Raw genomic sequence first — 16045 nt, forward strand, 5'->3', positions numbered from 1 at the left:
CCCACCCCACACCAGGCACCCACTGATCTCTATTCTGTTTTTATTGATTTGCCTATTCAGGAGATATACATAAATAGAACAGTTCACTGTGTGGCGGCGGCGGTGGTGGTGTTTTGAGACATAGTTTCACTCTTGTTACCCAGGCTGGAGTACAATGGCACCATCTCGGCTCACCACAACCTCCATCTCCCGGGTTCAAACGATTCTCCTGTCTCAGCCTCCCAAGTAGCTGGGATTACAGGCATGCGCCACCACACCCAGCTAATTTTTTGTGTTTTTAGTAGAGATGGGGTTTCTCCATGTTGCTCAGGCTGGTCTCGAACTCCTGACCTCAGGTAATCTCCCCGTCTTGGCCTCCCAAAATGCTGGGATTACAGGTGTGATCCACCGTGCCCGGCCACTGTGTGGTCTTTTGTGATTGGCATTTTTACTTAGCATAATGTATTTTTGTTTTGTTCTTGTTGCTGTTATTTAAGACATCACCTTGCTCTGTTGCACAGGCTGGCATGCAGTGGCATGATCTGGGCTCACTGCAACCTCCAACTTTAAGGTTCAAGCAATTCTCCAGCCTCAGCCTCTTGAGTAGCTGGGATTACAGGTGCCCACCACCATGCACAGCTTATTTTTGGTTTTAGCAGAGATGGGGTTTCACCATATTGGCCAGTCTGGTCTCCAACTCCTCACCTCAAGTGATCCGCCTGCCTCAGCTTCCCAGAGTACTGGGATTACAGGCGTGAGCTGCTGCACCTGGCTGATTTAGCATAATGTTTTTTTTTTTTTTTAAGACGGAGTCTCGCTCTGTCACCCAGGCTGGGGTGCAGTGCTCGGATCTCAGCTCACTGCAAGCTCCGCCTCCTGAGTTTACGCCATTCTCCTGCCTCAGCCTCCCGAGTAGCTGGGAGTACAGGCGCCCACCACGTCGCCTGGCTGGTTTTTTGTATTTTTTAGTAGAGACGGGGTTTCACCGTGTTAACCAGGATGGTCTCCATCTCCTGACCTCGTGATCCGCCCGTCTCGGCCTGCCAAAGTACTAGGATTACAGCCTGTGCCCAGCCTAGCATAATGTTTTCAAAGGTCATCCATGTTGTAGCATGTATCAGTACTTCATTACTTTTTACAGTCAAATAATATTCCACTGTGTGGATGTGCCACATTTTGTTTATTCATTCATGAGTTAATGGAAATTTAGGTTGTTTCTACTTGTTTACTGTTACGTATAATGCTGCTGTGAATATTCTTGTGCAAGTTTTTGTGTGGATGTATATTGCCCAAAAATTTTTGTTTTTCTTTTTCTTTTTTTTTCTGAGATGGAGCCTTGCTCTGTTGCACAGGCTGGAGTGCAGTGACGCCATCTTGGCTCATTACAAGCTCCATCTTCTGGGTTCACACCATTCTACTGCCTCAGCCTCCCGAGTAGCTGGGACCACAGTTGCCCACCACCACAGGCGCCCACCACCACACCCGGCTGATCTTTTGGTATTTTTAGTAGAGACGGGGTTTGTTAGCCCAGATGTTCTCGATCTCCTGACCTCATGATCTGCCTACCTCGGCCTCCCAAAGTGCTGGGATTATAGGTGTGAGCCACCGCGCCCGGCCTGCCCAATAATTTTTAATGATCAAAATTATAAATTATGTTTATAACTCAAGTTCCTCATTGGTAGAGAAAAAATGTGAATAGAAATGTACAAATAATCCTGAGACTGGGTGCCGTGGCTCACGCCTGTAGTCCCAGCATTTTAGGAGGCTGAGGCGGGTGGATCACTTGAGGTCAGGAGTTTGAGACGACCCCAGCCAACATGGCGAAACCCTGCCTCTACTAAAAATACAAAAAAAAAGTTAGCCAGGCGGGTTGGCACACACCTGTAATCCCAGCTACCTGGGAGGCTAAGGCATGAGAATCTCTTGAACCAAGGAAGCAGAGGTTGTAGTGAGCCAAGATCATGCCACTGCATTCCAGCCTGGGTGACAAAGTGAGACCGTTTGGGGAAAAAAAAAAAAAAAGAATGTACAAGTAATCCTGAAAGCTAATGTTAGTCTTGTCTTTTATATTTCTTCCTTTTTTTTCTTTCTTTTTTTTTTTTTTTTGAGACCGAGTCTCGCTCTGTCGCCCAGGCTGGAGTGCAGTGGCCGGATCTCAGCTCACTGCAAACTCCGCCTCCCAAGTTTATGCCATTCTCCTGCCTCAGCCTCCCGAGTAGCTGGTACTACAGGCGCCCGCCACCTCGCCCGGCTAGTTTTTTTGTATTTTTTAGTAGAGAGGGGGTTTTACCGTGTTAGCCAGGATGGTCTCGATCTCCTGACCTCGTGATCCGCCCGTCTCGACCTCCCAAAGTGCTGGGATTACAGGCTTGAGCCACTGTGCCCGGCCTTTTTTTTCTTTTTTTTTTGAGGAGTCTTGCTCTGTCGCCCAGGCTGGAGTGCAGTGGTGCGATCTCAGTTCACTGCAACCTCTGCCTCCTGAGTTTAAGCGATTTTCCTGCCTCAGCCTCCTGAGTAGCTGGGATTATAGGCGCTCGCCATCATGCCTGGCTAATTTTTGTATTTTTAGTAGAGATGGGGTTTCATGTTGGTCAGGCTGGTCTCAATCTCCTGACATTGTGATCCACCCGCCTCGGCCTCCCAAAGTGCTGGGATTACAGGTGTGAAGCACCGCGCACAGCCATTATATTTCTTTATTAACATTTTGAAGCGATTAAATTTCCGATTCTCTTGATGTATATTCTGGTAACAGCACTCCTGCATAGTAAAATGGGTAAAAGGTAGAAAGAAGAGAGTAACAAAAGGTTTAAATACATTCACTTACTGAACCCCATATTATCTAAGCTAGACCATTAAAATCGATGCTCTCCAGCTTGCTCAAACAACAAAGTATTTGTGCACTTTGCAGCCATTTGCATCTTTCTTGGAGGCAAGCACTTTATAATGAAATACATACTTAACTCTATAGTAAAAGTTGCAGCCTTATAGGAGTAAGCCTTAGGTTAATTTAATAAGTATTTTATACAGATGATGGCTAAATCTTGGGAGTGGGTGCAAGTTGCCTGCTTTCCTGGTAGTTTATGCCTTGCATCCCATTTGTACTCTGGAACAACAGTTACTCTGCTTGCTCTTCCTGCAGTTAGGGAATGGTTAAGTCTCTACAACAAGTTATGACTGCTTTTTCTGGGTTCAAGTTTTATTTTATTTTTATTTAATTAATTTGGTTATTTTTTTGGGAGACAGAGTCTCACTTTGTTGCCCAGGTTGGAGTACAGTGTCATGATCAGGGCTCACTGCAACCTCTATCTCCTAGGTTCAAGCGATTCTCCTGAGTAGCCAGGATTACAGGCATGCACCATCATGCCTGGCTAATTTTTGTATTTTTAGTAGAGTCAGGGTTTCCCCATGTTGGTCAAGCTGATCTTGAACTCCTGACCTCCCGGGCTCAAGTGATCCTCCCACTTTAGCCCCCCAAGTAGCTGGGACTATAGGCGTGAGCCACCGCACCCAGCTAATTTTTTTTTTTTTTTTTTGAGACGGAGTCTTGCTCTGTCACCCAAGCTGGAGTGCAATGGCGCGATCTCAGCTCACTGCAAGCTCTGCCTCCCAGGTTCACGCCATTCTCCTGCCTCAGCCTCCCGAGTAGCTGGGATTACAGGCGCCCGCCACCATGCCCAGCTAATTTTTTGTGTTTTTAGTAGAGACGGGGTTTCACCGTGTTAGTCAGGATGGTCTCAATCTCCTGACCTCGTGATCCGCCCGCTTCGGCCTCCCAAAGTGTTGGGATTACAGGCGTGAGCCACCGTGCCTGGCCCTTTTTTTTTTTTTTTTTTTGAGAAGGAGTTTCACTCTTGTTGCCCAGGCTGGAGTGCAATGGCACGATCTTGGCTCACTGCAACCTCCATCTCCTAGGTTCAAGCGATTCTCCTGAGTAGCTGGGATTATAGGCATGCACCATCACACCCGGCTAATTTTTGTATTTTAGTAGAGTCAGGGTTTCCCCATGTTGGTCAAGCTGGTCTCGAACTCCTGACCTCAGGTGATCTGCCCAGCTTTGGCCTTCCAAAGTGCTGGGATTACAGGCATGAGCCACACTGCACCAGGCCTTAATGTTTTGTATTTTTAGTAGAGATGTGGTTTTGCCATGTTACCTAGGCTGGTCTCGAACCCCTGGACTCAAGCCATCTGCACACCTCGGCCTCCCAAAATGCTGGGATTACAGACATGAGCCACTGTGCTCAGCTTCTGGTTCAGCTTTTATATTTGTTTGTATAATCTTCATATAATAGTTTTAAAATTTATCCATGTGTAGTAATATTAAGGTTGAAAGTTCATTTTAATAAGGAAATGAAAGCAATGGACTCATCCTCTGAGGATGATAAGAATCTGATTAAGTGCCACTTTTATAAATGTAAAACAAAATCTTAAAAACAAAAGTTTAAGAGAGGGATAATAGAGCCAGGAATTGCCTTTTGTTTATCATTCTTATACTTGTTGGTCAGTAATCATAAACTAAATTGATTAGCTTATTATAACATGTCAGTTTCGTTGCTTCTTTTCTCTTAAAAACTAAGCTTTTTCATTAAAACCTAAAAGAACCTCTAAATTTATGACCTATCAATGTTTACGCGCCAACAAAGATTAATGTTCACAATGATTACCCCACCTTTTTAAGTGGCTTGTAATGATTAGCTTGTTCCTGACAGTGGTTGTCTTAATCCTGTGGCCTTTTATAGCACAACCTTTGATATTATTGTTTTTTTGTTTGTTTGTTTGTTTTTGAGACGGAGTTTCACTCTTGTTGCCCAGGCTGGAGTGCAATAGCGTGATCTCGGCTCATCACAACCTCTGCCTCCCGGGTTCAAGCGATTCTCCTGTCTCAGGCTCCTGAGTAGCTGGGATTGCAGGCATGCACCACCACGCCCGACTAATTTTATAGATATTGTTTATTATATTAGGTTTTTTTTTGTCCTGTCTTCAGCCTTCACCAGCACAGGCTTTGACCGTCACACTTCTCCAGTGTTCAGCCCTGCCAATCCAGAAAGCTCAATGGAAGACTGCTTGGCCCATCTTGGAGAAAAAGTGTCCCAGGAACTGAAAGAGCCTCTCCATACAGCATTGCAAATGCTCCTGAGCCAGTGAGTTACACTGCTGAGTGGGATGTGCTTCTTTAAGTAGGCTCTGGATCTCTCATGCAGCGCTGGATTGGTTAGGGCTGTGTTTTAGGTGAACAGTGTTAGGCTCTGGATCTCTCATGCAGCGCTGGATTGGTTAGGGCTGTGTTTTAGGTGAACAGTGTCACTTCTTTCCTCAGTTTTCTTTACATTTCCTTCATTTGCTTTCCCAAAGCATCTTTGTGTTTTGAATGACAGTTTTGCTTTATAGGAGTGATTTAGCTATTCCAAGATAGATTTGTTAATTTGTATTTACATGTTGAGCTGTCAGGTTTCAACGAATGCTTTTACCAAGTTGTAAATACAGGTTACACTTCCCCCGACCACTTTTTACTGCTATTTCCTCTAGTGGCGACATGAATATAATGACTAGTGTTTTGTGCATTTTAATGTGGGATTAACACTATATCTGTATTTTAGAATTCTGTATTTAACATAGTGTTGACCGGGTGCGGTGGCTCATGCCTGTAATCCCAGCACTTTGGGAAGCCAAGATGGGCGGATCATGAGGTCAGGAGTTCAAGACCAGCCTGGCCAATATAGTGAAACCTCATCTCTACTAAAAATACAAAAATTAGCCGGGCGTGGTGGCGTGTGCCTGTAGTCCCAGCTACTTGGGAGACTGAGGGAGAAGGATCGCTTGAACCCGGGAGGCAGAGGTTGCAGTGAGCCGAGATCGCGCTACTACACTCCAGCCTGGGTGACAGAGCAAGATTCCATCTCAAAAAAAAAAAATAAAAAACCCAAAAAATTACATCTGTTTCCCAGAAGTTGCTCAGCTTGAGGGTTGCACGTCTGCCCGTGGAACTGCTTTTACATTCTTTTTTTTTTTTTTTTTTTTTTTTTGAGACTAGAGTCTCACTCTGTCGCCCAGGCTGGGGTGCAGTGGCCGGATCTCAGCTCACTGCAAGCTCCGCCTCCCGGGTTTAGACCATTCTCCTGCCTCAGCCTCCCGAGTAGCTGGGACTACAGGCGCCCGCCACCTCGCCCGGCTAGTTTTTTGTATTTTTTAGTAGAGACGGGGTTTCACCGCGTTAGCCAGGATGGTCTCGATCTCCTGACCTTGTGATCCGCCCGTCTCGGCCTCCCAAAGTGCTGGGATTACAGGCTTGAGCCACCGCGCCCGGCCTGCTTTTACATTCTTACAGAAGGAACTTCTCTCCTAGCTATGGTTCTGACCATATTAAAGCTAAAGACAAGAAGCTAGTAATAAGGAAAGTATTAGAACCAAATCATTTATTATAAATATTAAAAATCAGCTTGTAATCCCAGTACTTTGGGAGGCTGAGGCGGGGGGATCACTGGAGGTCAGGAGTTGGAGATCAGCCTGGCCAACATGGCGAAACCCCATCTCTAGTAAAAATACAAAAATTAGCCGAGCATGGTGGCAGGTGTCTATAATCCCAGCTACTCGGGAGGCTTAGGCAGGAGTATCACTTGAACCCGGGAGGTGGAGGGTGCAGTGAGCCAAGATCACGCCATTGCACTCCAACCTAGGTGACAGAGGGAGATTCTATGTGAAAGAAAAAAATTTTTTTTTTTATTTTCACATAAGCAAAGTATATATCGATTACCATTTGTTAGAAGAAAGTAATTTGGGTTTTAGGAGAATTTGAATTTTTGCCGCATAGTATTGTGAAATGAGCAAATGTAAAAATACTAGTTATGCTTAAACAGTGAAATGAAATCATATTTGGTAATCTCAGTACTTTGGGAGGTCCAGGTGGGAGGATGGCTTGAGGCCAGGAGTTGATGACCAGCCTGGGCAGCACAGCCAGACCCTGCCTCTACAAACCAATTTGTTAGAAAATTAGCCAGTGTGGGCCGGGCGCGGTGGCTCAAGCCTGTAATCCCAGCACTTTGGGAGGCCGAGACGGGTGGATCACGAGGTCAGGAGATCGAGACCATCCTGGCGAACACGGTGAAACCCCATCTCTACTAAAAAAATACAAAAAAACTAGCCGGGCGAGGCGGCGGGCGCCTGTAGTCCCAGCTACTCCGGAGGCTGAGGCAGGAGAATGGCATAAACCCGGGGGGCGGAGCTTGCAGTGAGCTGAGATCCAGCCACTGCACTCCAGCCCGGGCGACAGAGCCAGACTCCGTCTCAAAAAAAAAAAAAAAAAAAAGAAAATTAGCCAGTGTGGTGGCATGTTCCTGTAGTCCCAGCCACTTGGGAGGCTGAGGTGGGAGGATCGCTTGAGCCCAATAGTTTGAGGCTGCAGTGAGCTATGATCACACCACTGTGGCACTCCAGCCTGGGCAACGGAACAAGACCTTGTCTCTAAAAATAAAAATTTAAAAAGTCGTATTTGGATTTTCTTAACCTAATATATAGTAAAACTTAAATATAAATGTAGAGAGAAGCATATGGGTGTTGGGAAATAAAACTTACACAGGAAATTTGGATTTACAGCAGTTTTCAAAAAGTGTTCTATGGAGCCTTAGGCACTGAGGTGCTGCAGGGGTCCTGAAGAAGTGAGGAATAGTGAGTGGGTTGAGCTCATTAGGGCCTCTCCACTCTTCTTTCTTATTTATTTATTTATTTTAAATTGTTTGTAGGGACAGGGTCTCACTGTGTTGCCCAGACTAGTCTTATAACTCCTGGTCTCAAGCAACTCTCCCACCTCAGCCTCCCCAAAGTGCTAAGATAACAGGTGTGAGCCATTGTGCTGTGCCTTATTTATTTATTTATTCTTCCACTCTTCTTAAATCAGAGCACGTGGACTTTCATATATTTTCTATTCTGAGGTTACATGTAAGACTTAAAGAAAGAAGTTTGCTGCTTCACTCCTCTCCCCACAAAAATGTAAAAGTTATCAGGACCAGGAGTAAAATAATGAAGTGAAAGGTGCAGACAAAAGAATCTTTTCCCTGGCTGGGCGCGGTGGCTCATGCCTGTAATTCCAGCACTTTGGGAAGCTGAGGTGGGCGGATCACAAGGTCATGAGATCGAGACCATCCTGGCTAACACGTTGAAACCCCGTCTCTACTAAAAATATAAAACAATTAGCCCAGTGTGGTGGCGGGCACCTGTAGTCCCAGCCGCTCAGGAGGCTGAGGCAGGAGAATGGTGTGAACCCGGGAGGCAGAGCTTGCAGTGAGCCGAGATTGCGCCACTGCAGTCCAGCCTGGGCGACGGAGCGAGACTCTTGTCTCAAAAAAAAAAAAAACAAAGAATCTTTTTCCAAATTTGATACAGACTTTGGCTTGGAGCAAACCATGTCACCCTTAATATTTCAATTCTCCATGTGTTAATTTTAACTTTATGGTATAGTATAAGCTCTTCAAAAAACAGTGATATGTAACTTTTTTGAAGTTTTGTTTCTGAAGTCCTTTTTATGATCTATAGGAAAAATTGATGTCTTCTCATGGCAAATTCTATTTAAAGGAGAATTGGCTTGGATGAATGTTTATTTTTTTCCCAAATCTTGATAGAATTATTTTTGAAATTGGTTATGTATCAAAGTCAGGTCTCTTTTTTTTTTTTTCAGAAATCTGTTTTTAGAAGTTTTAAGCTCTGTTACTTGTACCTTGAAAATAACTAATGGATGATAAACTACATAAACTAGAAGTATTATAAAGGTTGAAGGCAATATTGTAAGGTAGAAAATACAACTGATTCCTTCAAAAGGTTTTAATGTAGGAAGTTAATGCTGAACGCTTCTTACAGAACATCTGTTTCAAAAAGGTATCCTGCCCCGCTCTTTTCTTCTTTGCTCTATTTTAAAAAGTCACTAGGTAGGATTGGTTATTTAGCTACTTACTTTTCTATGTATTTGATTTCCTTTGAATGTTTTAATCTGCTGCATTTTTTTGTGCATATATGTCTGTGTATATAATGTTTCAAATCATGTTTCATTCAGAACGATGCTAAAATACTTTAGCCTGGTAGACAAACAACCAGTAAGGACTACTGTGACCCCCCAGCAGCACCAAACAGTTCAGGAAAGGAAGTGAAGGGACTGATACATGCAAGTAAAGCTTCAGGGAGAATATAGGTAGGTAGACTGTGTAGTATCTGCTAAAGTTCAAGTTTTACACGAATCTGCTACTTAGCCCAAGGCATCTGAAAAGTACTAGGCTCACTTTAATGGGAAGGTGATGTCAGGAAGATAGTGTATGCTGTATATATTTCATTATTATAGAGGCCGTCTCTGGTACCGCATTTCTTTTCAGCATCACTGTAGTATTGATCTGAAACAGACTTAGGGGAAAGAATGATACCTGTGTCATCAGGATTCTTTTCTGAAATATCTAGACCAGTGCTGTTCAATGCAAGTCACATATAATGTAGTTTTAATATGTAATTACAAACTAGCAGCCATGTAAAAAAGTAAAATGAAATTTAAAATTTTTAATAGTTTATTTAGCGCAGTGCATCTAAAATATTTCAACATGTCTTCAGTACAAAAAAATGCTGAGCTATCTTGATTGTTTTTTCTTCCTCATTGAAGTCTAATGTGTATACTATACCTTCAGTACACTGGCCACATTTCTAATGCTCGTTAGCCACATGTGACATGGAGACATTGTCATGGCATGTGTCAGAATCTTAACTTGAAATGAAGTAGTGTAATGCCTTTGATACCAGATCTAACTGAGTGTGAATTTCTACCTTGCTGCTTTCCAGCTATGTGGGTTTGGGATAATTTCTTAGCTTTTCTGAGCTTTGGTTTCCAAATATGTGATATGATAATATGTAATATAAAATATAAATATATAAAATATTAAAACCTAACATAATAGGCTAACAATAAGTGGTAGCTATTATCAATCTTAAATATTCTTTTTTTTTTGAGACGGAGCCTTGCTCTGTCGCCCGGGCTGGAGTGCAGTGGCTGGATCTCAGCTCACTGCAAGCTCCACCTCCCGGGTTTACGCCATTCTCCTGCCTCAGCCTCCCAAGTAGCTGGGACTACAGGCGCCCACCAGCTCGCCAGGCTAGTTTTTTGTATTTTTTGGTAGAGACGGGGTTTCACCGTGTTAGTCAGGATGGTCTCGATCTCCTGACCTCTTGATCCACCCGTCTCGGCCTCCCAAAGTGCTGGGATTACAGGCTTGAGCTACTGCTCCCGGCCTTTAAATATTCTTAAACTAAGGAGGTCATAGGCCACAATGGTCAGAGCAGAAAAATGCCTTTGGGGTGGTATTTTAAAACCCTACAAAAGCAAGACTCCTTCTTTTCTTTCTTTTTCTTTTTCTTTTCTTTCTTTTTCTTTTTTTTAAATTTGAGACAGAGTCTCGCTCTTGTTGCCCAGGCTGGAGTGCAGTGTCGCAGTCTCGGCTCAACTGCAACCTCTACCTCCTTGGTTCAAGCCATTCTTCTGCCTCAGCCTCCTGAGCAGCTGGGATTACAGGCATGTGCCACTATGCCAGGCTAATTTTTGTATTTTGTTTTCTAATTTTTGTATTTTTAGTAGAGATGGGGTTTTGTCATGTTGGTCAGGCTGGTCTTGAACTCCTGACCTCAAGTGATCCACCTGCCTTGGCCTCTCAAAGTGTTGGGATTACAGGCGTGAGCCACTGCACCTAGCCCATTCTTTCTTACATGTTTGTTAATACTTTGCCCAAAAGGAGGGAAGGTAAATTTTTAATTAATTAATTAATTTTAAATCTATTATTTGAGCAATTGATGCCTTCATATGTTAGTTGGTCCCAAGTCTTTTGTTTTTAACATTTACGCATGAAACCGTGCTTGAAATAAAGTACTTGAAGTCACTCAAGAAATGAGTGAGTGTTATCAATGATTCGAGTTTTGGGTATGACTAGGACTTAAATAATCAGAAAGGCTTATCTCTCTACCCTTGTATCATAATACTCCAAGTTAAAAATAGGACTCCAGCTCGGGGTGGTGGGACAGGCCTGTAATCCCAGCTGGCACTGAGGCTAAGGTGGGAGGTATCAGTTGAGCCCAAGGAGTTTGAGACCAGCCTGGGCAATGTAGGTGACTCCATTTCAAAAAACAAAAAAAATTTTTTTTTTTCCTTGAGATGGAGTCTCACACTGTCACCAGGCTGAAGTGCAGTGGTACGATGTCGGCTTACTGCAGTCTCCACCTCCCTGGTTCAAGCGATTCCCCTGCCTTAGCCTCCCGAGTAGCTGGGACTATAGGCACACACCACCACGCCTGGCTAATATTTTGTATTTTAGTAGAGACGGGGTTTCACCATGTTGGCCAGGATGGTCTTAATCTCCTGACTTCGTGATCCACCCGCCTCGGCCTCTCAAAGTGCTGGGATTACAGGCATGAGCCACCGCGCCCGGCCCAAAAAAAATTTTTTTAATTAAAAATTTAAAAATTGGACTCAATTTATTGCGATATTGATTTCAACTCTTGTCTCCTCTATATGAAAAGTCTTCCAGTGACATGTCTCTTTAGTTTTAAAATATTTTAGATTTTTTGCCTTTAAGAAAAGTTAAAATTCCGGTTTTCATTGTACTTATGAGATCATTTCTATTTGTTATTATTTTATCCTGTATTAATAATTCAGGTATTTCTTTGCAGCATAAAAATCCTATCCTATAAGTTCCAAGCAGTTACAAAAAAAATTACTAGAATATACATTTATCTTGTTATGTTATTAACTATTTCCCAAGCATGCATCACAGCTTATAGAATGCTTGAAAAAAGTGCATACCAGTGTGAAAAGCCACATCTTGTACAAAACAGTATGTTGAATAATCCTTGTCACTTTAGCAAAAAGTTCAACAGAGTAGTGACTGTTTATTTATTCATCTGGAAATATAGAATTTTCTTTCTTTGTGACACAGACTTTTAAAAAAATCTCTACAGGCCAGTGACATATCAGGCATTTCGGGAATGTACACTGGAGACCACAGTTCATGCCAGCGGCTGGAATAAGGTATCATCACAATGATCTTTTCTCTTAAAAGATTTTAGTGTGTTAATGATAAGATATAGGAGGAATTGCTAGCATCATGCAGCAGAAAACTGTTAGAGCTCGTACTTTAATGCGCAAATCTATGTTAAGTGGATATTTTTGGTTAAATAACTGGTTTTTTGATTAATGCTGCAAGGTTCTGCTTGGCTCAAAATTATGGTCCTATAGTATGGCCCCTTCCTTTCTGTCCCAATTTTCCCATCATTTCTTCATTTCTCTGTGTTAGACGTGCCATTTACCTCCAGAAGGTTATATATTTATTAACACGTGATTGTGTCTTGGGGAAGAAGAATAAAGACTTCACTTGGGAGGTAGCCTCTTCCTGTTCTCTTAGATGAATAATACCATTGATGTTTTATAACTTACACAGTGTCTCGTGTCACATACCATTTGAGCATCCCAACCATCTTTGCAGAAGACAGAATAGATTTTATTATTATTTAGCTAGTTAGGTAGGTAATCAGAAAGAAAAGTTCAATGACTTGCCTAGAATCCCTTGACCAGTAAATATTGGAACCGACACTAGAACTAAGATCTGATTCTAGCTTCTATTTTTTCCACGGTACATATTGCCTATCTACTATCTTAGACTGTATTACCTGCTTAGCACCTTGAGAAGGCAGGGTGTAGGGGGATGCAGTATGGGGTGGCTCCGTGCAATATGAGAAAGAAGGGCAGCCTTGAGGGATACAGTGCTGGAGATGAGAAAATTCAGGACTGTTACTTTTACAGACACCTACCTCTATGCAGAATTGTCTGTCATGAGTCAGACATGTGACCTTATGTACCTAATTGATGTATATTAGATACATAACCAAACTTGTTTCAGATTTTAGCTTTGCCATGGACAGGATGTGTGTCTGTGGGCAGGTTCTCTTTAAAAAAAAAAAAAAAATTACGGCCGGGTGTGGTGGCTCATGCCTGTAATCCCAGCACTTTGGGAGGCCGAGGCGGGCGGATCACCTGAGGTTGGGAGTTCACAACCAGCCTGACCAACATGGAGAACCCCCATCTCTACTAAAAATACAAAATTAGTCGGGCATGGTCGTGCATGCCTGTAGTCCCAGCTACTCAGGAGGCTGAGGCAGGAGAATCGCTTGAACCTGGGAGTTGGAGGTTGCAGTGAGCCAAGATTGCGCCATTGCATTCCAGCCTGGGCAACAAGAGTGAAACTCCGTCTCAAAAAAAAAATTTTCAACTTTTATTTTAGATTCAGGGGACATGTATGTGCAGGTTTGTTATAGGAAGGTCTCTGAATCTTAGTTTTCTCATTTGTGAAATGGGAAACAATACTAGCCTCGTAAGTTTTATTAGAATTAAATGAGATAATAAATGTTCAGTACTTATTAAGCATATTATCAGGCACCATAGTAAAGCTCAGTAAACAGCAGCTATTAGCTTTAACACGTGGTACCTTATTCTCAAATAGTCACTATTAATAGAATATTAGTATGTTGCCTGTCAGTACATAATTTGTTAAGATATCTATTTGCCTTGTTTGCTTTTTGGAATAAGAGAAAATATTCTCTCTGATATAGACATTTGAAATAGATTTATTTTATTTATTTATTTATTTTTGAGATGGAGTCTAACTCTGTCGCCCAGGCTGAAGTGCAGTGGCATGATCTTGGCTCACTGCAGCCTCCGCCTCCTAGGTTCAAGCAGTTCTCCTGCTTCAGCCTCCCGAGTAGCTGGGATTATAGGTACCCGCTACCACGCCCAGCTAATTTTTGTATTCTCAGTAGAGATGGGGTTTCACTGTGTTGGCGGCCAGGCTGGTCTCAAACTCCTGACCTTGTGATCTGCCACTCACCTCAACCTCCCAAATTGCTGGGATTACAAGTGTGAGCCACTATGCCCAGCCTTTTGTTGTTGTTGTTGTTGGAGTCTCGCTTTGTTGCCCAGCCTGGAGTACAGTGGTGCAATCTCGGCTCACTGCAGCCTCTGCCTCCCGGGTTCAAGCAGTTCTCCTGCCTCAGCCTCCCAAGTAGCTGGGCTTGCAGGTGCCCACCATTACACCCAGCTAATTTTTGTACTTTTAGTAGAGACAGGGTTCGCCATGTTGGCCAGGCTGGTCTCAAACCCCTGACTTCAGGTGATCTACCTGCCTTGTCCTACCAAAGTGCTGGGATTACACGCATGAGCCACCCTACCCGGCCTGAAATATATTTTATAAAGGGCTGGATGCAGTACAGTAACTCACACCTATAATCCCAGCACTTTGGGAGGCCGAGGCAGGATGATCGCTTGAGCCCAGAAGTTCGAGACCAGCCTGGGCAACATAGCAAGACCCTGTCTCTTAAAAAAAAAAAAAAGCCAGACATGGTGGTGCACACCTGTATTCTGAGCTATTTGGGAGGCCGAGGTGGGAGGATGGCTTGAGCCTAGGAGGTGGAGGTTGCAGTGAGCCGAGATCGTGCCACTGTATTCCAGCCTGCACAACAGCGCCAGACTGTTTCAGAAAAAAAAGAAAAGAAAGCCCATACCTATTAGTAGTCACTCTGCCTATTAGTAGTTACTCCCCATTTCCTTTCCTGCTCCTCCCAGCCCACAGCAACAATGACTCTACTTTCTGTCTTAATGAATTTGTCTGTTCTGGACATTTCAAATAAATGGAGTAAATAATATGTGCCTGAAGTCTCTTTTAATATGTAGACTTATCCTCCCTCTTTTTTTTCTCTCTTTAATTTCGTTACAAGTTATTTTTCCTGAAAAATTTTCTAATTTCTGGATTTAATTGACTATATCACTGAGATACCACTTAACATATTCTTCTGTGTCTGTATTTCCTTCCTGATCAGATTCAGGTTCAATCTTTTTGGCAAGAATACCTAATGGGTGGTTTTATCTGTTTCCTATTGCATCACACTGGGTGACATATAATATCTGGTTGTCTCTTACACTGTATTTTGAAGCACACAAATCAAAGACAAACCTAATCAGTGAATTCGGTATAGATAAAATTTGTAGAATATGATTTTTATTAGAACTGTTAAGTCACAGAAGGATTAAATAGATTGGTGGAGCAAAATATGTCACTGTTATCATAAATATTCGTTGTAATGAAAGGGACTCTCAGAGCTGTAAGTTAGTATGCTTCATTTCTATACCAAGCAAGCTCATATATTCTTTAATAAAAGGATAATGTCACTGAATTTAAGTAGGTCTAACCTGTTAAAGAGACCACATAGTGTTTGAAGAGATGTCAGGAGATTAAATAAGTGTGTGGATAAAGGTAAGCCAGTGGAGGTAATCTGTTTTGATGGCCAAAAATACTTTAGCATTTCATTGCAAAAACAGTTGAAGAAAAAAAAAATTATATATGATGTGGGGATTACTGTTATCCAGTAAGGAAATGACTTTTAAGAAAGAATCAAAGATAAAACTGTTTGCTGACTTTTTAGACCTAGACATGTGAATCGTGGGTTCTTCTAGGAGTGGATGCCTGGGGATCTAGTTTTGTTTTAACATTTAAAAAAATAATGTGGGAGGGAAGAGTCCAAAAAAAATCAGTTGTGCAGATTATGTAAAATTCTTGTGGATGGTAAAATGTCAAATTGATGGAGGTCAGTTGTAGAATTAACTCATGGAGCTTTGTGTGTAGGATTATGTGTAAATCCTCTTAGGATTTAGCTGCTTAAAGACAATCTAAATGGTACAGTGGCCTTGGACGTCATCATACAGGTCCCTGAAGATAGCATGCCAAATAGGTAAGCCTGGTATATGGTAGTCATTTAATAGCTGTATGAGGAATGAAGGGAAAAAAAACGAGTCATCTGACGTAGCATGTACCACCAAGAAGCGTATTACCAACCACATAGAAAATGTCCATCCTGAAAAATGACGTTTCTGCACTGTGGTTACTGCGTTTCAAGAAAGATATTGGAATAGGGAAGATCCAGAAAAGGGAACTTAAGTGATCAAATGGATCACTTTGCATTGCAATGGAGCAATGGCCATATGAAAAACAGAGTAAGAGAATAGTGGATT

The 16045-nt window shown here is 42.6% G+C and overlaps 1 protein-coding gene across 9 annotated transcripts in view; it reads left to right on the plus strand.

Moving 5' to 3' along the window:
• The window catches only part of LOC105480752 (BCL2 like 13), a 94770-nt gene that overhangs the window by 50760 nt on the left and 27965 nt on the right, over positions 1-16045 (plus strand). For 2 of the 9 annotated variants that reach the window (XR_011613873.1, XM_011739927.3), the window contains exon 4: positions 4961-5117. Coding sequence is in view for 5 of the 9 variants with exons in the window: in XM_011739927.3 (XP_011738229.2) it covers positions 4961-5117 (157 nt within the window). In the remaining 4 variants the exon portion in view is untranslated. Of the gene's footprint in view, positions 1-4960; positions 5118-9016; positions 9152-11924; positions 12017-16045 lie in introns of those variants that run through there. The other 7 variants (XR_011613872.1, XM_011739922.3, XM_011739921.3 and 4 more) reach the window with 7 other exon arrangements.

The sequence above is a fragment of the Macaca nemestrina genome, chromosome 15 (genome assembly GCF_043159975.1).
Source record: "Macaca nemestrina isolate mMacNem1 chromosome 15, mMacNem.hap1, whole genome shotgun sequence".
Lineage (NCBI taxonomy): Eukaryota > Metazoa > Chordata > Mammalia > Primates > Cercopithecidae > Macaca > Macaca nemestrina.